The sequence below is a fragment of the Phytophthora infestans genome, genomic scaffold (assembly GCF_000142945.1).
Source record: "Phytophthora infestans T30-4 supercont1.18 genomic scaffold, whole genome shotgun sequence".
NCBI lineage: Eukaryota > Oomycota > Peronosporomycetes > Peronosporales > Peronosporaceae > Phytophthora > Phytophthora infestans.
This window is the reverse complement of record NW_003303741.1, coordinates 860719-888626: the sequence shown is the minus strand read 5'-3', so window position 1 is coordinate 888626 and position 27908 is coordinate 860719. Positions and strand designations below refer to the sequence as shown.

Sequence of the window (27908 nt, the reverse complement as noted above, 5' to 3'; positions counted from 1 at the left end):
GTAGTATTATCCCGTTCATCCACTAACCTCTGAAGAAGAATGGTCTGACCTCTCCAATGACGCAAAGTGCTCATCGACTACGTAACAAATGCTGCATACCCTCATAGACTGCTAAGATACACAAAATACCACAAGTAAGAATAATAGACTACTCTAGTGCTATCTAAACCTACGAAGTGGTCCGTGGACGAGGAGGGGCACTTATGCGGAGAACAGGTCTGGTATACAGCAATGCCGCAGCATCGAGTCGAAGCGTATTGCATTTTATAGAATAGTCTACCTCCCAAGCTCATTAAATAAATGAATGGAATTCATGCAGCCAAAAAAAGTTTTAAAAAAAATGTCCTGCTTTGGAGTAGTGACAAGTATTAATGTGGTCGTTAGGACAGCTAAATGACTGTAATTAAACCTGACTTTGAAGAAGAGAAGTGATAAGCATATTTTTTTAATCCCGAAGCTTCCCCAATGGAGAACTTCTTGTAATCATCACTGTCATCTCGGACGTGCTGCAAAATGTAGCTGTGCTGATATTGTGGCAGCTCAATTAAAGTCCAACCTGACAACTATGTTTAAAACACAAAATGCATTTGAGTACATCAAATAGCAATATTTTTAAATTTGGGTACCTCGAGCTCCCTAAGCTCGAGCTCCATAGTTCTTCCCAGAGCCCTTACAGGGGGATGATAATCACACTGTGATTACCACAGAACGACCGGACGGACGTGTTGACCGGATGTACATGCTACATTCTAACAAAAAAAGCTCACGATTGAGTTTTGTATGCTATTGAACTGGCTGTGAGTCTAGATTTATTACCGGTAGATTTAAGCGAATAGCAACCAAGTCCATGTACACAACCGCACGCTCATTGTTTTTTAAAGAAAAAGCCGTGACAATCGTCCGGCAGTGCTAATCGCATTGAGACTTGGTTTTTTTTTCCTCGAACTACGAGCTGTATTAATAGGACCATATTACATGTTCCGGTAGTACACAAAATCTGAGTACCGGTAAAATCAAAGAATGGTCATCACTCCGTATGTTTTGTACTCATAGTCATTTTCGTTTTATTAATACTGAATCAGCATTACGTAAAACGATATCGTGGTATTCTACCCTCGATCGATCTGGGGACCCGATCTCCATAGATTTTTAAATCAACTATCTGGAAGCGACAAATGGCATACCCATTCCTAAATCAATAACCGAACGGCATCATTAACAAGAGTAGTCTAGCTGAAGCGCTTCTCTCTGACGTACTGGAAGGTGTAGGCACCCCCACTCGATGCTGCACTTGGTGAGCGCGTTGATCCAATCGTATCATGATCTGCTAAACCTATATTATTGCTAATATAATACATGTACGTGTCCAGCTCACGTGTTGTACCGTACATGACGTGCCACAGACACGATGCAGCCCAGCTCTCTGAATCTGTATCATGCAAGGAATGCTCTTTTCGGCGTCTTCTAATTGAGTTTTACTTTTCTTTTTATAACCTCCATTGAGCGCATATCAATACTTTTTCGTATGATGATCCCCCACCAGCACAATAAGGTTGCTTTATAAAATGAAGTGTACCTTTCGTGGTAGAATTTTAACGGGGTCGTATACAGGTCAGGCCTGATTATTGGGTCAGGTTCCATTTCCAACAGGATCCTCCTACATAAGAAGAAGAATCGAGCAGTGAAGAAGATGACGAGGCTGTAGATGTCGACAGTGATGATGACAACGAGGGCGTCTCTGGTACTAGCAGCGAAGAGGACGCTGCTGCTACGAATTTGGGCGCAGATGTGATCAGCAATGACAGTGATGCCGATGAATGCGACACTGAAGCCGACCAACCTCGTGCCGCGCAGACCATCGTGGTCTAAGCATTTTAACCCAACTGCTTAGCTTCATATCTTTCACTTCAATATGTAGCTTAGCAATTGGTCCTGTGTTTGGTAGGGCCGTCAGGAAACCCGCCTGACCCAATTATCAGGCCCTACCCGTAAACGACCCCAAAAATAGCTAACCCCTTTCGTCAAGCGACCAGGATGCAGCCTAACTCTCCTTCAGGTTTTGATCGCGACTGCGCGCATCGACTAGGGAAGCCCAGCGAGTGGGTGATGTACATGCAGCTGCTTGAGGATGATCCCTAATTTCTGCATGTTTTTGCCGACACAGGCAACACAGAGGATATTCAGTTACCGGTATATATTAACATTCTTCTTAATTAAAGTAAAAATGATGTTTCTAATACAAGCTGAAGTAACAGGCTATACGTTTACAGAAGAAGCCCACTATTTTGGGTACGACAAGTCAATTGCTGACGTAAATTTTTTTAAGTTTTGTGCTGAAAACGTTCGTTTGGGATATGCGTATAGGTAGTTTTGGATCTCGAACCTTGGATATAAAATCTCGAGAACAGATCGCCCTTTCCGGTATAGGACTCCATATGGATTTTGCGATTGGACAGTACCATTGCAGAACCTAAAGTCCCAACATATATTGTGCATTTCAATGCGTTTGTCCTTTTCACTTAGCCTGATGCTCGATTTATAATATATAGAGGTCGTTTTATTAAATCAAGGTCTATAAAAAGTACAAATCGATCAAGCTAGAATGGCTGATACATGTAAATCAAGCTGCGATAGCCAAATCGACCGCTCCAGATCGATCTAACACCTAATCCACATCGATATCCCGTAAATTGATCATTTTTACCGTTTTGAAATGGTAATTCGATCACAGATAAAACAAATCGATGCTTGCCTCTTCCCATCCCATTTTTACGCGTGGGTTTATGCTCTGATCATGCTCGATCTAGGCTAAAAAACGGATGAACATTCCGTCTGCAAAGCACAATATTGTGCTTTGCAAAGCTTATCACTACCGGTAGGGTGGGTGCTCGATTTTAATAAACTGAAGTCATTTTATTTATCGAGGTTATAAAAAGGGATAGATCGAGTTAGAGTGGCTAATAAATCGAGCTACGACAAGCGCTCGTGGTCGATTTACGACAAATCGACATCGATATCGATATTTTTTAAAACAACCCTTTTTTCGTTTTCGAAAGTGCAGATATAATAATTCCAGGCATGTCTTTCCTATATCAGTTTTACGTTTCAGTTTTTCCTGTTTTTATGCGCCAGCCATGCGCGATCTAGGCCATAAAACCGAGCGACATTTCATCTGCAAAGCACAATAATAACAAGTGAAAAGTGTTTACAATAGGATATCAAAACAATATCTGCTGCCTGTCACCTGTCTAAGTAGTTCAGATAGGGGTCATTGAATTAGATATCTCGATTTAGCAGACACTACATGAAGTGCAGTGGTAGCATAGCTAACACGCGATCGTTGAGTCATGCCACTACTTGAGCTTCACCAATGGTTCGCCAAAGATTGTTCTCCGCCTTTATCTAATTCTGACAGCTCCAACGGACATCAAGGGACCTATTTACATGTATGCGGTAAAGAAGTCCCCATCAATAAGCGTAGGGACCGTCTGATAATTTTTCATAGGAAAATATCAGCGATCTTGTGATTTGTCATAAGTACCTTCAATCTTTGTGATCCGATTTAAAGGGGTATATGAGGCGAAAGCTACGCTTATTCAGGGGGACTTCTGCAGTTTCTTAATACAGCGTCGTTGAAGTTTTTGCGGTGTCTCTTTAAACAATGCACTTGAATGATGGCTAAATGATTATTTTCAGGCTCGACACAGAAATGACGACCTGCATTTTCTTGGTTCATTCTCACAGCGAGTTTCTCTCACAGTATCTAAAAAATGTGTGGGAATGATTTAGTTTCTTCTGACGGATTTTTATTGCAAGTGATTATGTCGCTCAGAGGTCGCAAATGGTTAGCCGTACCCGTTCAGGTTGTTGCGGATTAAACTGATCTACACTATACAACTTAAGTTTGTGTGAGCCAATGGGTACAGAGAGAAGGATTGGAGCGAGGGGGCTCAGTTGAGAATTTGCAGTTGAGAATTTGCTGCTAATATACCCAGTGCCTAAAGGTGGTTTTTGCCGCCCAGTGTGTGTCTGTTCTTCCTACTCTGCGTGTGCGTCTAGGAGGAATTTACAGCTCCCAACTGGTTATGAGCCCAACGACCGCAGCGTGGAAGACGACACTTGATTAGTCGTGATGAGCACTGACGGTAAAGACGCAGAAGAGAAGAAGAATATGAAGACGCAAAAGAGGATAAGATCATGCACCAGCCGTTTGATGGAGAGAATTTTGAGGTTTGGATGGAGAGAGTGACGCTGAAGCTGCGACGGAAGAACCTGTGGCTGTACTGTGAGAGCGATGTGAATAACATGGATGAGTTGGAGGAGTCGAAGGAAGACGAGAAGAAGGACGAATTGAAGAAGGGCCTGCGTGCAAAACAGATACTGTTCGACTGCATGACGGACAATATTATGAAGACGGTGAAGCACGAGAGCACTCCGCATCGAATCTTTGAGCGGCTGAAGGAGAGGTTTGTGGGAAAGACGTACTTAAGGTACGCGGATGAGATGACGAAGCTGAGAAACCTTCAGTTGGCTCCGGATGCGAACGTTGCTGAACATTTGGGAGAGGTCCATCAATTGACGAATCACATCGCACTATTGGGTAAGCCTGTGGATGAGTATATGAAGCCTGCACTGTTGATTGGGACGCTGCCATCTGAGTACGAAAACGTGGTTGAGACGTTTCTCGCGAGTCACACCTCACACGATCCGAGTACCCCGTCCAACTACGAGCAGTTGGAGCATGCGTTGGAGGTGGCGTATGATAGACGTCAGAGCCGCCAGCCAGCGAAGAGGGCTGAGAGTAACAAGGAGGAGAATAATAATGAGAAGGCTTATGTTGGTTATGACTGTGGTAGGGGTTTTGGACGTGGACGTGGTCGAGGTCGAGGTCGTGGTCGAGGACGCGGCTACGGACGAGGACGAGGACGAGATGAACAATGTGAATGTGGTCGAGGATATGGACATGGTCGTGGAGGACGGGGATGTTGCTTCCACTGTGGGAAACGAGACCACTATGTGTATGAACGTCCTCATCTTGGGCAGCAACCGCCCAGTGGTGAGCCGCAGAGAGAATTGACACCAAAGCATGTAAAGTATGAGAGTTAGTCTAATGCGGGCGGAAGATATGCCGAGGAGGTTGATGAAGATGAAGCGTATTAAGCGAAGGTGACCGGTCAGTTTTGGGGTTTGCGATTTGAGAGTTTTGATGAGTTTGAGAAAGAGTGTTGAACTGGTGGGGCTGTGTGAGTTGTGCTGACGATGTTGCCGGCAACAACGAAGACAGAAGATAATGCAACAATGAGAATTGGGCAGACAAGGTGGAACTGTAGAGACATTGAGGAGACAGATGGTTGGTGCATATCCCATGACGATGTGGCATATTGAGCTGTGAACCCAATGATGCGTGTTGAGAGAGATGGCCAAACTGGTGGGCCATAATAAGCGTGAGTGGATGAAGAGAGAATTGTCAGCAGGCCACCTACATGGGGGTTGAACGTGCTGTACATGTTGAGAGTGGTGCTGGCTCCTTGTGAAGACCTCAAACTAAGTGCCTAACAGCCTTGGTAAGAAGAGCTTTCCGAGTTGTTGAGCTGAGACAAAGAAAGAGAGAATGATTGAGGGTTGTATTGATGAAGGGCACGAAGTCTCAGAGTGTGCGGTGATAGTTGTGGATCAGTAGGTGGGGCTGTTGCGGATTATACTGATCTACACTATACAACTTTAGGTTTGTATTGTGTGAGACAATGGGTACAGAGAGAAGGATTGAGTTGGAGGAGTCGAAGGAAGACGAGAAGAAGGACGAATTGAAGAAGGTCCTGCGTGCAAAAGATATACTGTTTGACTGCATGACGGACAAGATTATGAAGACGGTGAAGCACGAGAGCACTCCGCATCGAATCTTTGAGCGGCTGAAGGAGAGGTTTGTGGGAAAGACGTACTTTAAGTACGCGGATGAGATGACGAAGTTGAGAAACCTTCAGTTGGCTCCGGATGCGAACGTTGCTGAACATTTGGGAGAGGTCCATCAATTGACGAATCACATCGCACTGTTGGGTAAGCCTGTGGATGAGTATATGAAGCCTGCACTGTTGATTGGGACGCTGCCATCTGAGTACGAGAACGTGGTCGAGACGTTCCTCGCGAGTCACACCTCGCACGATCCGAGTACCCCGTCCAACTACGAGCAGCTGGAGCATGCGTTGGAGGTGGCGTATGACAGACGTCAGAGCCGCCAGCAAGCGAAGAGGGCTGAGAGTAACAAGGAGGAGAATAGCAATGAGAAGGCCTATGTTGGTTATGACTGTGGTAGGGGTTTTGGACGTGGACGTGGTCGAGGTCGAGGTCGTGGTCGAGGACGCGGCTACGGACGAGGACGAGATGAACAATGTGAAGGTGGTCGAGGATATGGACATGGTCGTGGAGGACGAGGATGCTGCTTCCTCTATGGGAAACAAGACCACTATGTGTATGAACGTCCTCATCTTGGGCAGCAACCGCCCAGTGGTGAACCGCAGAGAGAATGGACACCAAAGCATGCAAAGTATGAGAGTAAGTCTAATGCGAGCGGAAGATATGCCGAGGAGGTTGATGAAGATGAAGCGTATTAAGCGAAGGTGACCGGTCAGTTTTGGGGTTTGCGATTTGAGAGTTTTGATGAGTTTGAGAAAGAGTGCTGAGCTGGTGGGGCTGTGTGAGTTGTGTTGAAGATGTTGCCGGCAACAACGAAGACAGAAGATAATACAACAATGAGAATTGGGCAGACAAGGTGGAACTGTAGAGACATTGAGGAGACAGATGGTTGGTGCATATCCCATGACGATGTGGCATATTGAGCTGTGAACCCAATGATGCGTGTTGAGAGAGATGGCCAAACTGGTGGGACATAATAAGCGTGAGTGGATGAAAAGAGAGAAATGTCAGCAGGCCACCTACATGGGGGTTGAACGTGCTGTACATGTTGAGAGTGGTGCTGGCTCCTTGTGAAGACCTCAAACTAAGTGCCTAACAGCCTTGGTAAGAAGAGCTTTCCGAGTTGTTGAGCTGAGCCAAAGAAAGAGAGAATGATTGAGGGTTGTATTGATGAAGGGCACGAAGTCTCAGAGTGTGCGGTGATAGTTGTGGATCAGTAGGTGGGGCTGTTGCGAATTATACTGATCTACACTATACAACTTAAGTTTGTATTGTGTGAGACAATGGGTACAGAGAGAGCGAGGGGGCTCAGTTGAGAATTTGCAGTTGAGAATTTGCTGCTAATATACCCAGTGCCTAAAGGTGGTTTTTGCCGCCCAGTGTGTGTCTGTTCATCCTACTCTGCGTGTGCGTCTAGGAGGAATTTACAGCTCCCAACTCTGGTAACGTTTAGCCGTAACCACGGACGGGTATGGTCAACGGAAAGGTTTGCCTCTCGGGAAAACGGACGGGTACGGTAAACCTACTCTCATGATCGGTTGGTTATGGCTAGCCCAGATCGCCAAAGGATGGGTATTTAGAGAAGTTTTGCATGTTTTCCTTTATAAAGAGTTTTGGCCACAACTCGTGCCTTTCAAAGAGAGAGGGTTGCACATCAGCTTATTTTGATCAGAAATACTGGACAAGAACATGAGCTTCGCCTATTTCATTCTATACATAAATTATGCACGTGCAACTATCCATATAGTAGACCGCTAGGCCGCCCGACATCGGTTTAATTTGTATATCGTGTAGCCCAATATCTAAAAAAATGCTCCATTTTCGGTTAGCAAGGAGTTTATCGCCGTGGAGACGACCTTAGAGCATCCGCACCGGTGCGGCTATCCTGCCGACAAATGCCATATTTAGCTATAGATGGCTATTCGAGGAGCCACCGGTCGCGCCACATGCTCGCTATAAGAAGAAAGACGGTTGTGTCGACTAAATGGGCGGCACATTTGTCGAGCAGATAGTCGCCACAACGTAACAGATGGACTTTCGTTGGTGAGAGACACTGCGTTGATGCTGCACCCTGATCCAGATGCTGCGTTGTGTGTCTTCATGGATGCGTCAATTTCCGGGTTCGGTACAATGGTGACACAGGTCGCACGATGGCAACCAGGCATTCCTGTCGAGCCCTAGTACCGTCAGTTAGCGCGGGGTTGCGAAAGCGATTCAGCGTCAAGCTATACAAGAGAGAGATTCCATTTCTTAAACATTTTTGGACAGCACAACAGTTTTTGATGGCCGACATTTTTTTCAGGTACGTTCTAATACATTTCAATGACAAAATGTGTTTATGTAGTAAAAGTTAGATGCTCATCGTGCTAAGAAATGTTCAAGCTTTCCGAAATAAGTAGACATATAACCTATCACAGTAGTCTTTACATGTACATGTCCTCCTAATTCTGAAAAAATGTAGACACAAAGCAACTTTCTAAGCCATTTTAGCAAATTGTGATTGCATGTATACTTCGAGTACTAAAGTAGTACAGCAAAAAGTTTATGTACTGTATAATCTATTTCTAAATTATGATAAATCTATTAAACAAAATCCGGGCACCCCGACAATAGTTTTACTTATGTTTTGCTGATTTTGCTTGCACCGTCCGACAAAAGGTAAACAATTATATTATAGCGGTCAAATATTGCCGCAGGATAGTCTTCGACAAAAACACAAAAAGGGTTGCGTTGTGCACTTCCGACCAATGTCTGTGTGTTCCCAGTCTGAGCGTGACTTTTGCTAAACAACCAGCATGAAAGAAAATTATGGTATGGTGAGCGAAACAATCAAAGGATGTGTTCAGTAGGTATGCTGGGGAGCTTTAAGACATCTCATGGGCCTAACGGACGGAGCTTTAAGACGCTCACACGACCCAAGTCGGGGGTCGGTTATTATAGTTTTGTTGGAGTAGTGCGAAACAGGCTACTGACATAAATCGTTTTTGCGATCGTCCACCGCAAATTCGATCGTGTTTGTCCTTTGTAACAAAATTAAGTTTGTTTTATCGGCGGGCCCTTAACTATTCCGACACGTTGAACAAGATCATCACGAGGATGTGATCAAAATTCTCACGCAAATCAGCTACCGGTATACTGTAAAGTACTGAGAAAAAAAACACTACTCAGCTCATTCAAGCTGCACGACGATGGACCGAAAGCTGGAGATACTTAATAAAGTAGAGCTGCCAATAAACTCTGCTTGATCCTTATCGAGGTGGTATCTTCCGCGGCTCACGCAACATAGAAAAACATCCCATGCCTAGATCAAATGATTCACTAATACTGTAGTATATATTAAACTTCGTACACGGCTCAAGCCTTCAGCAGCGACTTTTCTCGTTCCCTGTAGAGCCTTTAAAGCAATACATCCACTTAGAGATCCCAGTAGTTCACACACACAACTTCCGTACCTTTTGAACTCGTCGTCCGAGATCGACAACATAGACCCGTCCATCGCCATGATGAACTCAACAGCACTACGCAAGTTCACGAAGCAGTATCCAGCCCTATCAGATACAGAAAAAAAAAGAAGAAACAGCTGATGAGCACCTGATAAACCAGTTTTCGCGCGCATGTGTGGATCCTCACTTTGACATCAAGTCGGCCTGGTTCCGGTACGCTGCAATGTACTCGCAGTTGGAATGCAGTCGAGGAATCTGCGAGTGCAGCACGATGTAGATAAAAACTGGCAGAAAGTCATCGGCTCCTGGACGACTGCCGGAGTCTCCTCGCGACAAATTGAGCACACTAAAAATCACGCTACAGCATCGAACTATGCAATTGATTTTGTCTCCTGGCGATCGGAACGAGTTGATTCGTCGCAATTCGTCCTCCGCCATCGACCAGACGACCTCATTGCGCATACACGGCTTGATATCTAACATCTCCGGCGTAATAAACTACACAAACACGTTAGGTTTGTGCTTCACAAGCGCAATAAACCAGCTCAGCGTACCGACAACAGCTGCATACGTCGCAGCAGAGCTTCATCTTCTTTCACCCACTGCTGGCACTCCTTGAGCTGACTAAATGCAATGTCGGATACTTTGTCCATAACGTACTTCTCAATCCCATCTCGTGCCTTGGCCAGTCTCCCCTCGGAGGCATGGCGCCAGGCCGGGTGTTTAAAAGAAGATCCTCCATGCTCTCGAAGAACCGGATACATCGACGTCTGAGCTCGTGCTTTCCATAAAAGTCGTACCCCACGTAGTCCGTCGAGCGTGGGGGTCGTCCGTCGCCACGAGGTCCAAGGATGGAGCCTACAAACATGCGGATCTTGTCCAGGACGTCTCGAGAAGCGGGCAGACTGATGCGCTGTAGGAACTCGCCGTATGTTAAGCTGTCCTCCTCTCCATCGGTTGGGTCCGAACTCGCTTTTTTCTTAGCTTTCAGGGCTTCATCAACTCCAGCAAAAAGGTTGCGGCTTTTTGTCGATAGTCCGGATGCCCCATTGTCCCCCAGACCAAGAGAGTTCCCCTCATCCTTCACCTGCGTGGGAGCAGTCAACGATGCTGCTTCTTCCGTCTGGTTACTGTCGATATCGTCATCGTTGTGGAGGAGTCCTAGGTCGCTCACGCTCAAACGGCCAGACATGGTGCGGTTGGATTTGCGCAGAAAGCCTGCTGACCTCGCGAACACCTCCTCTGTGGGGCTACTGTCTTGCCGCTCGAGCGACGGCCGCCGTTTGACAATAGGAGAGCTCCACGATCGCGGGGGCTTCGACACTGGCTCTCCAGTATCTCCAAAAAGGGACGAGGACGACGACGCGGTCGCAGTGCTGCTCGAACTATAAACACTGGCAGTCGCACTGTGATTATGCGAACTGACAGGACCTCGTGGCGTGTACGGCAGCTGATCCAGATCAATTTTCACAGCGTCTTTGCCGAGTTTCTCAACTTCCAGCGACATTTGCTGCTTCGAATCGAACTGGGGTTCGTCCAACGGGTCTGCCAAGCCCACAGCGCCGGGGTAGCTCTTCATTGAGCTCAGCAGCGTTCTCTTTTCAGTCTGTTTCGAGTTATACTTGAGCTTTCCTGTTACCAGACCACTCCCCAAGATGCTCCCCACTGTCGAAGGTGACGGCAACGCCGTCACCATGGACTCTTTATTCGCAGTTGCAGCTGCTGTACTGGCGTAAATCTTCGCAATCACCTCGTCCTGCTGCTCCACTGCAGTGGTGAGAAACTGGCAGCGGTCTCTTAGCCGCACGAGCTCTAGATCTCGTGCCAGCAACGCACTCGTAAGATCTGCTACCTCACTACGTAGCTGCTCGTTGGCGCGTCGCAGCTGCTCTACCTCGCTCTCTGCCTCCATGTTGTTGCCACTCTCCGCTAAGGCACAGTCGATCTTAAAGACGGAGTCCAGCAACTCGACTTCAACTTCCTCGTCCAAAGAACTCGTAGGCGACGCACAACGTGGTGTAGATTTATCGAGATCGGTTACGATCGCTCTAATCTCTTTTTAATAAAAAAAATTTGTTGTAGAAATAAGAAAATGAGTTAGTTAATGAGGAGTGTAAGTCTTAGTTGAACCCAACGGTTGTGGAGGTCTTGACAAACAGCCAGCAGCTGAAACAACGGCGTATGCTATTGCTAATGCGTAAACTGCCTACCTGGTGAGGCCACAGCGATATGAGGCATCGCGGGCCTAGTGTCCGTCCACGTGTGAGCTTCAGACTGCAAGTGCGCGAGTGGGTTTTCTTTTTCGCGTTGTTCTCATTTTGGATCCAACTGTGTAACCCATCCTATTTTCTACACCATGTGTACATATGTAGGAGGCTGTAGCGTAAATTGGTAACTGCAGTCACCGTAGATGGTACAGAAAAGAGATCTTGGAAGGTTGCCATTCTTTTGACAAGCATCCAGCAAAGATACAGATGCGGTGGAGAGAGATCGTGCTGGCTGTGGTGTGGCTGGGCGGCGTGGTGCTGCTACGCAGGGTGCAAAGCTTGGGTTTGGACCTGCGCTCGTCCACCGCGCTGCAGGTGAACCAAGTGCTTAACAGTTTGTATGCGAAGGGAGATATGGTCCAGCTAAAGGAGGTGGCTGAACAAGTCGTGCAGCAGAATAACACAAAAGGTAGTGGACAGGTTGGTGTTATAGAGAATAGATAGTAATGGCTGTGTTCGTGTATGACAGTGCTGCAGGATCTGAGCTTTCCGAGTGTGTTCCAGTACCTCGGGGTGGCACAGTACTCTCTTGGGGATCTGGAGGAGGCGACCAAGACGTTTGAATTAGCAGTCAAAGTGAACGAAAATGACTCTCAAAGTTGGGTACATTTAGGAAACTGCTACCTTTTTCAGAAGAGACTACCGGAAGCAGTGGCTGCGTTGGAAGTTGGAGTGAAGCAGAAAGGGTCGGTGAAGAGCTTGTACGCACTGGTCAAAGCAAGGAACTGGATGGCAGATTGGGAAGATAGAGAGGACTCGCTAGGTCAGGTAAAGGAAATGCTGGAGGAAGGACTGCGATTGGGCCAATCGCTTGATGCCAATGCGTTTGAAGTGGTAGAGCTGCCGCCACGGACGCGACTGGAGCTCCGTCGGCGAGCTTATGACGAGTTAGAGGCAAGGGCCGAGATACTTTGCTGCGATGAGCGTACGAATCTAAACCTACAAGCTCCAGAATTGCGAATTGGCTTCGTATCGTCGGATTTCGGTGTACATCCTGTCTCATCGCTGCTACGCGGTTTACTGGCGCTGCTCTCGAGTCCGGATCACCAGACAAAAGTCTACTGCTTTTCACTATCAGATGCGTCGTCCTGGTGGAGTCGAAACATCTCCCGTACTGTTGACTTTATGATATCGCTGAATGGTAAAAACACTCTGGACGCAGCCAAACTTATCCAATCGTATGGCATTCACGTGCTAGTGGACTTGAATGGACACACACTTCTCTCCGGCATTAGTATTTTCACTCACCGCCCAGCTCCTGTCCAAGTGGCGTATCTCGGCTACCCAAAGACGACCGGATATCCGTCCATCGACTATATCGTGAGTGACGGGGTGGCTACTCCTGCAGAGACGAGTGGAGGGAGCTTCTCCGAGAAGCTACTTCTGCTACCGACGCACTACATTGTCAATGATCACCTGCAAATGCTTGGACATACAATACAAGGCAAGCGACCGAGACTCTCCACTTTCTTTGATCTAGACGACTACACATTCGTCTTTGCCACGTTCAGCAACTGGCAGGTACGACTGCGAGTATGTGCTGTGGCGTACGTGTCTTTATCTAACGTTGTGTGGGTATAGAAAATGGATCCGTCCGTCTTCAGTGCTTGGATGGAGATTCTGGCTCGTGTTCCAAGCAGCGTGATGTGGTTTCAGGAATATTTTGGCCACGAAGGAGCGATCACAAACCTCCGTAACGAAGCAGAAGCTCACGGTATTAACGGCAAGAGACTCATTTTCTCGCCGCTAGATCCGTGGATTGATCACACTTATCGAAAGCGCATCGCAGACCTCGTTCTCGATACATCGATGAAGAATGGACACACGACCGTCCTAGACGCTCTGTGTGCTGGTGTGCCCGTGATCACTCTGGAAGGAGATCAAATGAGCAACCGAGCCACGAGTTCTGCGTTGAATGCACTGGATTTACACGACATGACGGTACACTCGATCAAGGAATACGTCGAAGTTGCAGTCTACCTTGCTACTCACAAGCACGTGCTCGAAAAGCTTCGGAAGAAAGTGGAAGACAATCGGTTGCACTATCCGCTTTTCGACACCGCCAAATACGCGACTAAGTTCGAGGAGTCGATCAAAGCTGCCTGGCAATTGAAAAAGTCGAGACTTCGAGGTCCAACACGAGAAATGCACATCTTCCAGTCGACGGAGGCCTCAGCTGTGTGGCCGCGTGACTTCCCGGTTCTGTCAGCAAAAGAGGACAGTAATGCTGAAGACGAGTATGTCGTTCGTGTTCAAAATGCACTGGACACTCAACAGCCGATTCAACTTCACATTGGAGGCCACGTCAAGGATCCGGACTGGTGGATCGTGGATGCCAACGACGGAGATATCGTGGACTTCGTCATGTACATTTCCAATCTGTACGCTTTCCCAGACAACTCAGTGGACGTCCTCTACTCGTCACACGTTCTAGAGCACTGTACACACGGATTCGGACGCGAGCTCGAGCATACACTGCGTGAATGGCATCGAGTCCTGCGTCCTGGAGGGCAACTGCTCGTGTCTGTACCAAACCTCTTTGCACTCGCCACGCTCTTCACCAACGAGAGTATCCCACATCAAGATCGCGTATGGATCATGACGGTTATATACGGCGGACAGATCGACCAGTACGACCTCCACAAAGTGGGGTTCGATGAGGCTATCTTGCTCGCCTATCTCACTCAAGCTGGCTTCTGTGAGTTCACACGGTACGACGACTTCGGACTGTTTGCCGACTCCAGCATCCTCGTTGTACACGACACGCCTATCAGCCTCAATATTCAAGCCAAAGTCTGCAAGTAATATACTGTTAGCTGTAGAATGATGCTCCTGTCACTGCACGTGATTACTTAGGGCCGTTCTTAGCCAAAAAATAATGGTGGATTATGCTTCCATGGCCCAATCATTTCACTTGGATCCATATGGCAGTGGACGCCGTATGGTCCGTTTGATCCACGTCCACTGTGTGAAATTAGGGTTGGTGGCCGTGGACGGAAGGTGGACGGGAGAAGAGACATACCTGACGGGATAGAACGACACCTTTGGCTGGAGTTTATACAGCTCATTCCATCAAGTCTCCTGAAGTACTCAGTCCACATCAGCAACGAACCGTCCCCTGTCAATCTATCGCCATGTCCTCCTCCTCCGTTATGTCTCCTCGTTTGCCTTCACCTACGGCACCTCCAAGAACCAATACATCTGACGGCGGCATTCCCGCGACTACATCGACTATTGGTGATGTCATGTACAACAGTACCGTGAATCTAGAGGAAGCCGAATCGTGTCTGATGTCATTTGGAGCTAAACAACTTCGCACAGAGTGTTACCTTCGGCGGCTACGTATCGTTAAAAAGGGCCCGGACGCCAACGACCACAACTCAAAGTGATACATCGCAGCAATAAGCTAATATTAGATGTCAACCACCCCTCCTTCAACCTTAGCCACTAAGGCCGTCCACTAGTTTTAAGTTTGTTCTTAGCCGAATCAAGCACAAAAAGTACCATCCACCTTAACTCTCATCCACTTGCAAGAAATCGGCTAAGAACGGCCCTTAGTCATGATTAGGTTTCACTGCAACTTCAACAAAACTGATCAATTCGTGCTGTCCACATCATAAACCTATTATTCAACATACTTCATGCGATATATTAGGAGGGGAAAAATCCTGCGCTGAGCAGTCAGTCGGCAGTTAAGCGTGCGGAGAGGGACGACGACGCGCTACGACAGGTAAATGTGCCCTCTAGCCCCTGCTGCTCTGTGTATCCACGCGCAATCTCTAACGTCGTTTTGTTGTGTCACGCTACTGCTATTTTTTTGCGTGAATTGCGCTTCTTATTACCGTTATTCAAGCCAAGAGTCAAGGACCATCACTCCTGCACTTTCATGAGCGCGCACTCGAGCGCCCGCTCCAGCCAGCGCTCGAGCTTTAGCGGCTCACCGCGACACATAACAGTGGACGAAATGAACCAGCTGTCCATCCGCAGTCTGGAGGAACTCAACCAACTCTCACAGGCCACGCGCCAGTTCGGAGAAGTGTATTCAGGCAGTCCGGACGCCTCTCGACGCAGCCCCAAGTTCCTACAGAGACTCTTCGACCCTCTGGACAACAAGAGCGACGCAGAATGTTTGTTCCGCGTGCGTATCTCCGGCATTCAGTGCCGCAATCTCCAGGGACGAAGGTTTAGCGGCAAGAGTGACCCTTTTGTCGAGTTTTACTGGGACGACCCCGAGGAAAAGACACCGTACGCCACTCCAGTGATCAAGGCGGACTTGAATCCGAACTACAAAGGAGTGCTGATCGCCTTTGAGTACAAAGCGCCGCTGAACGCGCTAACGAAGCGACTTTTGTCGATTAAAGTGTTCTCGAACCGGAAATTCCACGCCAAACACTTGATCGGACAAACGCAGGTGGACCTGTGGAGTGTGGCGACTGGACCTGTGCATCACGACCACCATTTGATTGGATGCGACAATGGACGCGTGGTGTTTAACTGCTACATGGAGCAATGCAGCGAATGGAACATCTCTGTGAGCGACGTAGGCGTCATGATGCCTGCGATTGCGAACGAGCTGGACCGACCGGAAGGACACGATTTCCAGGAAGACGCGTCGCTGCCGCTCAAGAAGTTTGGAGTGAGCTACAAGTGCACGATTGGGACGAACGAGAAGTTTTACATGGGCAACAAGCTGAAGCACGCGATCAAAAGAGAGATTGGAGATATCCATGAAGTGAGTTTCCAGTCGTTAGCAAGGCTGGCGGTGCTGTCGTCTCGAGTGTCGAGACCGAACAGTCAGCCCAAGAGCGAAGCTGGAGCAGAGGACGAAGCTGCTGGCGACGCTCTCGTGGCTCAAGACCCCATGGGCGTGGAATGGGCGACTTCATCGGACTATCTACCTCCTATTACACGCTACAGCACTTTCGATGAACTTATGTCGGCCACGCTGACGTTGGAGGTGAGCGGGATACTCATTAGACGACGATATTTCGTGTTGTTTTTGTATTGATTCTTACCGGTGCGTCATCATGTTGTGATTGTAGGTGCGTCAACTGCTGGTTGGTCGAGGTCAAATGTCCACAGACCCGGACGGAGGGTTCTTGAGCTTGCTGGACAAGTACAAGAATGAAACATTGGTGCGTTTTGTTAGGACACTTGGCCGTTGATAACTGCTTTGAACGTCTTGGACTAACAATGATAAACTGATACTTTAAAGGCAACCCCGAATATTGACGTGCAATTCGACGAGGAGATCAAGAACACAATTCTGTTCGGTCAAACGTGGTTGTCTTTGGAAAAGATTTTTGAAGATGCCCTGCAAGAGCGAATGAAAAAGAAATATGACGCTGATCCGAACAGCGGTATGAATGGTCTCGGGTTCTCTGAGCAGTTTGTCACGAGCAAGTTTGAACAGAGTCTCACATTAAAGGGGCACCAGGTTGGCGTGATTTACGGTACAATTCTATTCAAGCGAATCCCGGACGTCCGACAGCTGCGATGTGGTGTAAATAGTGAGAACGGTATCTCGTCGTCCAGCTCGGTGATTGTAGGAGCAGTCGCGGCAGGCTCAAAGAAGAATCTGCGCAAATCCAAGGTGGTGATCCCGGTCGAAGCTCAGCGTGTGTTGGAGAAGATGCAGGATCTGGTGGAGCTAATGGCGAATCGACAGAAGGATGACAAAGAAGGCAAAGTGCGGAAGGCGACAAAGATTTTGAAAATGCTGCAGATATCGCACAAGGCCTCGATGCTATCGTGGGTGTACGTGTCAGCAGAAGCTCTGGAAGAAACGAAAAACATCCTGTTGAGATTGTGGCAGTTCCTGCTGGAGAACATTCGCGTCCGGCATTACACGCTGCGAAATGTTTTCTACGAATTGCTGTTTTATTTAGTAAAGCGAGCGGAGCTGAGTGATTTGCCGCTGCTGGGTTTCGACTCGACGGTGGCAACTGCCGTGTTGGGGGCCAAGCATACGCACAAAGTGTCGAAGAAAGATCTGGAGTTTGGCTTGAAGCTCCGTGCGATGCTCGTTGAAACCAAGTTCTGCGTGCTACAGACAGTCTCTGTCCGTGGTGTCATGAACAACAACCTCATGTTCTTTGTGGCGAGAATGTTGTCGGTGCTGTGCTTTCGGTTACCAAGTTTCGGTGTGGAGCTGTATCAGTTGTGGTCCGAGTCGTACAATGAACCGGTGCCTGAGCTTGCTGCTGAGTTTAGAATGAATGCTGACGCCGATTTGTTCGCTATGGATGGATTAGAAGCCCATCTGGACTGGCGGCGGTTCCACAAGGCCATTTTTGATGAGTACGGAGAAAAGTCGTTGCGGAATCAGGAAGAAGAAGCCGAAGACAAGTACGAAGTGACTTCTGAGGCCTGGAAATCGCGTTTCCGTCGCCTTAACGGAGAAGCGAACACACTGAATATTTTGCTGGTGGACCAATGGCTGTGGTACGTGTTGGATACGTTGGCTGTACTCAACCAGAAGATCGGATGGATACATTTGCCTGGTTACACTCAAGTGCTGATGGTGTTCTTCTTGGAGTTAAAGACGCAGAAGTCTGGCTGGCTACCACCCACACTGTACAAACTGTCGTGTACGATGTTGTCCAACCCGAGCTTGATCAACCCCATGACTAAGTTCCTACTGAGCAGCACCAGTGTGCACGATGTAACTGCAGTCATCGGCGCTGTGGAACTGCTCGGCGTGTGGATGTACATGATTCGAAGTTGGCGCGTTCGTTTGAGCTCGTACCGACTGTCACATCTAGAGAACAACGATCGCTGGAACTTCCACCAAGACGATCAGTACTCGATTCCAGCGGGGGATGAAGTGTCGCTGCTTCCGCCTTCATTCGACTTTCGTTTCCTGTGTGCTGCGCTGCGTATTCTACTGGACTCGGAGCACACTCAGGTCGTCTTGACAACACTGGAGTTCCTATACAACTGCTGGGATTGTTTCCCAGAGCGACATGCAGACAAACTACGCTTCGAGCTACTACGGTCTTTCATCCGCCTGTTCCTGCACTGGCATCGTGAAGTACGTAGCTTCTTCCAGACTTTGATTGCGTTCCGAGCCATGAAGCCTCACGGGTGGACTCAGAAGGGAGCGTCTTTCGTGAATACGCCGCCACACAGCCGCCGCCAGATCGATGCTGTGGCGGCAGACTTTAACTCGTCGCTTGGAACCGAGGAGCCTAGTGACAGCGCTCGACGCTCGCGATCCTACAGCGCGAGCAACATTATGGACTCGGTACATAAACGACTAAGTTCTCCCTCCCCGCGCTCATCTCCTCGGACGTCACCGTCACCGTCCCCGCGGAACGCAGGCTCGAGTTTATCGTTGACGATCTCCCCCAATAATCGCGGTTTTGGTAGTGGGAATAGCACCCCGACTTCGGACTACAAGAGTGGGGACAGTTTCCAGACCAAGACGCGCAGTATCTCGGAAGATTACATCAAACACCCGACGCTACAACCTAAGATGGACTCCAACATCCAGATGAAGTTCAACCGACTGCTGGAGTCGATTTACATCGCTGCGAAGAAGTACATTGACCATCAGAGCGAGAGCGGGAATCTTTTACGCAAGCAGACGATGAAGGCAACGTGGAAGAAGAAGGGGATGCTGCTGAAACAGGGCTTTATCTACAAGAACACTTGGAAGAACAAGTACTTCTCGCTGCAGAACAACAAGCTAGGATACGCCGACTCGGAACACGGCCCTATCAAGCGCGAAATCAACGTCATTGGCAGTGTGGTCTCGGAGATGTCGAATCAGCTGGATCACTCTCAAGGAACACGCGTGGTGCTCTTCAACTGTTTTTCCGTGGACAGCGGCTACCAGAAATTTGTTCTCTGCGCTCCGACGTTCGAGGAACAGCGCGAGTGGATAGAAGTGCTGGCTCAGAATGCGACGGCGGAGACGGCCCAGCGAAAGGACAACGAGACGATGTCTCAATTGGATCTTGCGGAAGTGTCGGACCAGTTGGAGTCGCTGGCTGGGAAGCACTCGACGTCCGATGAAGTTTCCGAGAACCTGTTGCCGTACTCGGTACTGGCTGTGAAAGAGTGAGTCACTTGGTGTTTGAGGTGTTTTGTTAGCGTTGATCTTACTTGTCGTTTGTCCAGGTGGCTGAACTTCCGAGTGACGGCAATGGAGATCGACGGTAAAATTGCTGCTGGCCAGCCATTCCAGATGCCAGTGCTGCTGTCCAAGTCGTCTTTGTATGCGGATGATGATTAGACGGCTGCAATGGCTAGACTTTGAGGGCGTCAGACGATTTTATGGCTGCTTTGAAGACCTTTTAGCTTCGGCGGTGGGTACGCCAGCTCTCGTGGATTTCTTTCCCTTTATCGTTAACAAACTATATACATTGTGGCCACCGCCGACATGCTAATCCCTCGAGCTCCTGCAGCTTTTGAACCAGTTCCGACGCCTCCTTGGCAAATGTTCGTCGATGGGTTTTACCTGTTCAGACGAAGTCTTTGGCATACATCAATGCTGTACAGCTGGCTAATCAACGTCATCTGGACGCCGGGGAATGCTGTGTTGACGGGGAAATGCCGTGCTTGTGTGCAGGTTTGAGCAGTCGTATTGTTGTTGTTACTTGACCATTTCTGCCCGCTCTATCCAAGGCGCTCACGATGCGTCGGCATCGAGTGTCTGACTCTGCGTTGTGCGTCCTCCCTATCGAGAACTAGCCGTACTGAGCTATCACCTGTACAGTACTGCTGGAATGGAAGTCTCCTCACTGCATTTGCTCACCAGCATATCTCAAAGCTCAGACCTAGCCTACCGTGTTACCACACGTCGTCGCTGTTTCCATCGCAGTATCATACCTTCTTCACTTCAGTCGCTCGCGAGTATCTTCGAGAAGTCGTACCACCCTTTCTTGACCGCTGCCCTCAACGCTGTACCAGCGCCGTCGTCACCAAGGATGCAAGGTAGAGGCCATTAATCAACACCGAACAGAATCACGATTTGGTGTAAAAAATAAACGTATACTTTTATTCGGAAAAGCCGATTTTTTTTCTTTCCACCGGAAATTTGGGAGCCACAGGGACCCCCCCCCTTATCACCTTGGCCCGGTAGTCATTACCGGAAAACTGACAATGTTGATAAATTGCAGTGGTGCAATAGGTTTAAAAATTTCCTTTACCCTAAAGTAAAAATGCCACTAAGGAATGGGGAATGCGACAGCTCCCGAGCGTTCGTCCAGTCCATGTTTTCTACCGCGGGGGTCTGGGGTGCAGCCCCCAGAACCAGTATACTTAAGAGCGTACAATGGGCTCATTAATTATTCCCTTCCCTTACATAAAATGGGACTTCTAGGAATATTTAGCTGTATGGAAGTCATAGAAGATAGAAATCTAGAATGGTAGCCGCACATGTGCGGTGTTTAGGATAAAGCAGGGTTGCATCATATTCGTAGGCGGACCCACCAACGAGCTCCAGTACCCAGTTCACGTTTTTATAATGGGGGGGGGCTGGCTTTGCAATCCCCAGTATTCTCAAATACGGTTATAACTCCACGTTTTGAAGTTAAGGTCAGTGGGTACAGTATCCATCATTTGGCGGTTTAATTGAATATGATATTGAAGGTCCAATCAGCGACATGCGTTTTATTATTGGCTAGCCAATCAACGTACCGGCTTTATTTTAGACTATCCAATCAGATTTCTGTATGTGCTGAAGCTATGCACGATGGCTTCACAAACTTATTTTGAAATCTTCCGCGTCAAGCGAGCACTCGCGCAGGGAATTGATAAAGAGTATGGATAGTGATGAATCCTCGGATGGCACGTGATCACCGTTTGCTAAATGAGTGTTCGACATGTGGGCACGACACGCGCGGGGGCGCCTTTTTATATGTGGGAACTCTATGAGTTATCGGACTGAGGCAACTTGGAATCAAGCCAAGTCAATGTTAACGTCGCATGTGCGCTCGATATGTGCCTGAACGCAATTTTCAACTACCAAACAGCTCTTTTAAGTATATTGCGGCCCGAACTGCTATTGTTTTTGCACTGAACGGCATTTGTCGCGGTCTTCCTCTAATCGGGGTCGTGAGTATCTTGGGCCGATGTAGGAGGTAGTAGTATTAGCGACACTACTGGGATAGTAATGTGAAAGTGGATATATTCTTGTGCTGTTTGTTAGAAGGAAATCCACGACTGACTTCCTCATTTCACCTCGATAAGAGGTTTTAGAGCTCCTTACCTTTCAGCAGATCCCTCGTGTGTGGCGGTCCAGTTCCAATTCCCGCTGCGGCCAGCTGCTTTACGACCTCACACTTGGAACGTCACTGTCTTGGCCGCAGGTCCCGCTTGCTTGGACGTGGTTCGGAGAGTCTGAAGCGAGTAGACCTTCTGCAGGCAGTCAGCCAGCATCGTTAATCCACCGTCTAACTGTACACCGTGACAGCTCTCCCCGACTGACGCTCGGTGTCCTCGTCGAGCCACATCGCCCGGAGCCTGTCGCACGGTGTCCTCCGCTGCCAAATCTGGAACGTTCCCACGTGACGTTCCACTCGCCTTTTGACTCTCGATCCTTGCTCCAGACGACGTTCCTTCGGCTTGCGTACCTCGCTCCACACTAGCACGCTCTCTTTTCTCCCGACGCCCTATGCGACCAGTCAGTCCTTCCCACTTGCGTCTCACCGCCTTGTCATTCTGGCTCACGGCGCTCGGCCTGAGCCCTTCATAATATCGCATCACGTAACTGTAGCAACCGACCACTAACACCGCCAAATTCCAGTAGCAACAGCCAATTTCAAACTCCAGGTAGACGTCCATGACCAACACAACCAGCGTCACTCCCATCCAACCGCACAGTATTCCTTCGACGCTCTCGTACACCAGGCGGGGCAAGTAGATTAGGATAGACACTGGTAGAAACGTCAGCAAGTAGCTTCCAACGATAAAGTCTCCAACTCTGTCCACAACAGCTACTACAGCTTCACTTGTAGCTCGCGTGTACCGACAGGACGTTGTCCATAGCAATTGACTCACATCTGGAGCCTACAGGCAGCACGAATGGTGGAACGCTTCACACCACTTAAGACACATACGACCTGTAATCCCAAACCGGGATTCATAGTCCTGTAGCGCCGCGATGGGGACCAAAAACAGCAGCTTCACTAGTGCGCACGCGTACTCCGGAGGTGGCACAGCAGCGGCATGGGCATTTCGGGCCGCCACCAAGTAGCGATCACAGCTAGTGTACCAGAAGAAGTAGATGACACGCACGTTCTCGATCGTCCCGTCGAGGAACGCCCACGACACGTTCCGAAGAGGCGTCGTTGCAATCCAGATCACGACCCCATAATCGCGCTGCCGATAACCCTCATCTCGTCTGCCACTTCGAACTTCATCACCCAGTCCGCCAGCTCCGCCCATTTCGCATACACTTCCAAAATCGTCTTCAATCGTCGAGTGACATCGTCACAACCGCAGCTCCTCCCGACCGCTAGCCGTTAAGATGGTTCTTCAACCGACACCTTGTCCGACCAAGTCACCAAGCATCATAGCGTCCCTCAGTCAGCGCCACGTCCCAACTGTCTAACCTTCTCGCGTGCCCCTTGGCAGCCATCAAGTAAAAACTTTCAGTTTTCGAGTTTCGCTCATTTCGCATTCCGCTCCCGCCATGTCCACGCGACTTTCCGCTGCCGAGCTGAGGCGCTTCCGGGCGTTCTTCAGCACTGCCCTCGACCATGAGGAGCAAGCACCCCGGGGGACACTGCGCGACCCTTCCAGCAGCAGTTTAAGACTGAGCTGCGCGCGCCTGGGCGCTAACAGCATGTCGTCAGGTCTTCAATTCTTGGACCAGCTCGCCGAGGACATCCTAAATGGTCGGGCCGGCGCTTCGCCCCAGGGAACCATCGTGGCCCTTTCAGCGCCGCCAGACTCCGCTCCCTCTTCGGGCTCCGCTTCGGCGTCGACAACGTCGTCCAGCAAGCAGTCGAAGTCGCCTTCCAAGAAGTCACCCAAGTCGACTAAGTCGCCAGCGCGAGGCAAGCCTAAGTCCAGCAGTGATGACTTTACTCCCAAGGCGCCCGCGAAAAAGGCTCGCACTGTCAGTAAACCCAAGAAACCGCACGCTCCGTCCAACTAACCATCTTCTCGACGTGAGCCGCGCTGCTCCAGCCCCCATTCGTCGGGCAATTGCTACCATCCTGGCGAAGGCAGAGGCCCTTGGTAAGAAGCCCTGGTGCCTCGCGTACCCTTGGACAGGACGTCCCATGTGGTACGATCATATCAAGTTCAGTCAAGTGTACCGCGCGCACTGGCGTTCCTGGATGACCCATCGCCGTTCTTTCTGGGAGTGGGCCTTACACGCTTCCCTTGCCACAGAAACGGCCATGCCTCAGCGTCGTAAGCTGAAAATGCGCGCCGTTCAAGCCCGCTGAGCCTTCACCAGCCTCTGCATTGAGACGTGGGATCTTTATGCCTTCCTCGAGATATTGAAGAAGCGCCCTGAGATGTATTGCTCGGGGGCCAGCCCGGCAGAGCCACACGCGATGGTCGCTCCTACAACGGACCCATTGCTGAGGACCTAGCGACCCTGAAGCAGAAGGACAAGGAACGCTATGACACCACGCTCGAGAACGCGCTGGACCCGTCGACTATCGACACCTACGGGTATCCCAGCATGCGTTCTTTGTTTGAGTCTACGGACGCGCTAAATCCGGCTGCAGATGAGAAGAGTCGACTCTCCATCGCTGCCCTGGCTCGGGTTCGTCGCGACACCATGTCAAGTACGAAACCAAACGTAACTTGAGCTGGTGAGAAGACCGAGGAACCGTGGCAGACGCTCGTAAACAACCACGCCGTCAAGATGGCTCAAGATGACATCATGGCTCGGATCACCGCGGGAACGTACGAAGTTCCAACTGTCCGTCCATCGATCAGTACGGAACGTCGCCGAGATGATTGTTCCGCGTTCGAAGATGAAGGTGAGGACGAAGAGAAGGAAGCCGTTGCCGAAGATGAAAATGCTTCTGATAATGACGACGAGAAGTCAGAGGCCGACGACGACGAAGACGAGCAAGAAGAGGATGAATTCTCGAGCACGAAGAAGGCGACGAGGAAAGCGACAAGGACGACGGAGGGGACGACCAGAAGGAGGCCGCCAAGTACTTTCGAGACCCGCGCGTTCTCGTGTTGTAGTCGTTCGTAGCCCCCATTCCTTTTCATGCATAATCGTAGCGTTCCGTCGCTTCCCAGCCGTCTTGTTTTGTCCTTTTTCCGTCGGTTCCTCGTTCCCATCACCAACAAATTCTTCCTTGTAATGTTTCTTCTCGTTCCAGACTAACCCGTCACTAACTCCCTCACGCTCCAAGCTGATGCATCCCGAACTTCCTCACGTTCCAGACAACCACTCCATAAACTTCCTCACGTTCCAAACTGAGGCCTCACAAACTTCTTCACGTTCTACCCCGACACACTTTGTCTTCGTATGCTCGTGACGTTCCCAAAATACCCAACTCCGTAAAACCCAAAGAGCAACCCGTGGTCGTTCCAAAATAGAAAATATGTACACGTCACTCAGTGTTCTGAGACTCAGCGAGCCCCAAACACTCCCGTGCAGTCCTACAACTGCACGCATTCTAACCGGCTTCCGTTTGCAGCTAGAATAACACCTCCGCATCGTCGACATCAGCATTGGCTTCGACCAATCTGACGTTCCGACGCAACTCCGACAGACCTCTCTTCTTCCGATCTGCGTCCTCAAAGGCACGTATCATCGTTCCAAACTCCGGTGCTAACGCCGCTCAAAGACAACCAGAACGTCTCATACGTGGCGGTGAGTACGAGATACTGCAACTCACGCTTTTCGACTCTCTTCGCGATCACGTCCACTATCGGTAATGACACTCCCGAGAACGCAGTTTCTTCTTCACCAATAGACAGACGTTCCACAAAGCTCGTCGACGGCAAGTCCTCGACGTCCAATGAACCCGTACCGTCCTCATCCTCTTCGTCTTCGACTCTATCAGGCTTCTCGTCTGCGTAGGGTCGGCTCCAGTGTCCTTGAAAGCGCTTCAGACGGTTAACGTTCACCGTGACGACCTTGTTCGGGTGCGTCGGAATCGCGATCCTGTAGGCGTTCTCCCCGACTTGGCCAACAACACGGTAGGGACCGTGCCAGGAGAAAGCCAGCTTGTTCGCTCTGCGTTCCCCCACCCGGGCTCTAAAGTACTGGTACACCCAGATTGCGTCTCCTTCTGCATATGGCACCTTCACTTGGTTGTCCAACCTCTGCTCGTGTCGATCCTGAGCCTTGAGTAGTTGTCGTTCGACAAGACGACGAGAGTCACGCAACGAGCGATACAATTTCCGGCGGTACGTCGCAACTTCGTTACTTTTCCAGTCCCTTCCCGTGCTCAGGAACGTTAAGTCGATAGGTAGCACAGGATCTCGTCCGTACAGACGAAAGAACGGAAGGTCGCCGACGCCTTCGTGGTATGCCGTTCGATACGCAAATAGGACCCTTGGCAGGTACACGTCCCAATCCGTCTGCGTCTCGTTCACAAACATACGTAGCATACCCATCAACGTTCCGTTGAAACGTTCCACCAGACCTTGTGTCTGCGGGTGGTACGCCACTCCGAACAACTTCTTAATCCCCAACGATTGATACAATAAGTTAGACCCACGGTCACTTAGTAGACGATCCGGTACTCCATGTCGACAGATAACGCCCTCTACCAAAGTGCTCACAAAAGAGATCGTGTCCAGCGAAGCGACCGCAAATGCCTCGACCCATCTTGTGAAATAGTCCACAAACACTAGGATATACTTGTTTCCACGAGGAGTGACGACCAATGGGCCAATTGCGTCGCCTACGAGTAGCGAGAACGGGCCCGACAAGTCCAGAACTGGCATCCGTTGCAGCAGTCCAGCCCTCCAGGGTCTATGTCCCTTTCCACCACAGCAGATAGAGCATTCACGCACGTACTCGATCACGTCCTTCCTCCCCCCATGCCAATACGCGTGGCGTCACCTTGTCAGTCGTCTTCGTCCTCCCCAAATGTGCAGAGAAGATGTCGGCGTGACAATAGTGCAGGACTGTCTCAATGAACGGTAACGGGACAGTTGGAACGCACACAGTTCTGGCTGGACCGGCACGTGCTCCTAGATGTACGAGACGTGCCAGAACCCCGTTTCGAATTAAGTAGTGCGGAGACATCTTCAGCACACTCACGCTCAGTTGAGGGTCCAGAGCCAAGGCCTCATCTTTCAGGAACGCCTTCAGTGCTCGCATCCAGGGCACACGTTCTTGTTCAGCCACGAGCTTGTCATAGTCCAACTTAAACACGTCAATCGGTGATGAGTTTGCCTGTAGAGCCCTCCATTGCGAGTCTTCTTCCTGCTCCGCTTGCGTGAGAGGCTCGATAGCTACGGACGCAGCCTCTGTCTGTTGGTTACTTCTCTCAGTCTCTCCGTTAGGATCCGTAGTCTCGACAGGCTCCCCGGCTGGGATTGGAACGTCGGTGGCGTTCCTGCCAAGCGTCCCGTTTAAGGCTTGCATTCCAGATTGAGTCTGCACCTCGTTGAAATCGGCACTTGCAAGTCAGGAGTCTCTTCCTCACTGTCGTTGAGAAGGTCCTCCATCCGGATGGCGCTAACAATACCAGCATCCGATCTGTGATACAGTCTCGACAAACCATCAGCGTGTCCCATCGACGTTCCAGGCTTGTGGTATTTCTTAATCCGTAGCTGCGATAGCTCCATGGCCCATCGTGCCAACTTGGCGTTTGACGTTCTTGTTGTCTCGCCGAAGATCCACGTGAGAGCTTGATGGTCTGTGTAAGTCTGGATACACCAGTATCGGTGGTTTCACTAACGCTCGTTGTAGTTGTCGGAACGCGCTCTCACAGTCATTGCTCCATCGAAAATCGACGTCCTTCTGCTTAAAGCGTTCCAGCGGCGCAGAGATCGCAGCGAACCCCGATATGTAGCGTCGAAAGTAGCTTGTCAGACCCAGAAAGGCTATAACCGTGTGGAAGTCATGCGGCCTCTCGATGTTTATCACCGCTTTTGCCTTCTCAGGGTTCGGTAGAATTCCAGTCGGAGTCACAGTATGCCCTAGGAACGCCACTTGGTCACGTCCTTAATGGTACTTCTTCATCTTCAACTTGAATCCTGCCGCTCGGAAACGTTCCAGAACCTGGCGTACCCGAATCAAATGAGTCGGGAAGTCGTCGCTGAAGACAACGCAGTCGTCTAAGTAGACGAGTCACGTCCTCCACTTGAGATCGACGAGAACGTTCTCCATCAGACGCTCAAA

General features: G+C 49.6%; 3 protein-coding genes across 3 annotated transcripts; 2 read left to right on the top strand and 1 right to left on the bottom strand.

Annotated features, from left to right (window-relative positions):
* Positions 1 to 9264: 9264 nt before the first annotated feature.
* On the bottom strand, positions 9265 to 11631 carry PITG_10345 (uncharacterized protein; the record flags this gene model as incomplete). Its single annotated transcript, XM_002902112.1, has 6 exons — positions 9265 to 9295; positions 9363 to 9458; positions 9541 to 9851; positions 9908 to 9977; positions 10154 to 11408; positions 11564 to 11631. The coding sequence occupies 5 exons, from the start codon at positions 11263 to 11265 to the stop codon at positions 9265 to 9267; spliced, it is 1620 nt and encodes a 539-aa protein (XP_002902158.1).
* A 343-nt stretch (positions 11632 to 11974) lies between these two features.
* PITG_10344 (UDP-N-acetylglucosamine-peptide N-acetylglucosaminyltransferase) lies at positions 11975 to 14425 on the top strand (the record flags this gene model as incomplete). Its single annotated transcript, XM_002902111.1, has 4 exons — positions 11975 to 12029; positions 12090 to 12388; positions 12485 to 13141; positions 13202 to 14425. 4 exons carry the CDS (start codon positions 11975 to 11977, stop codon positions 14423 to 14425), a joined length of 2235 nt encoding a protein of 744 aa, XP_002902157.1.
* A 1081-nt stretch (positions 14426 to 15506) lies between these two features.
* On the top strand, positions 15507 to 19986 carry PITG_10343 (uncharacterized protein; the record flags this gene model as incomplete). Its single annotated transcript, XM_002902110.1, has 4 exons — positions 15507 to 16577; positions 16663 to 16755; positions 16836 to 19684; positions 19745 to 19986. 4 exons carry the CDS (start codon positions 15507 to 15509, stop codon positions 19857 to 19859), a joined length of 4128 nt encoding a protein of 1375 aa, XP_002902156.1.
* Positions 19987 to 27908: the final 7922 nt, after the last annotated feature.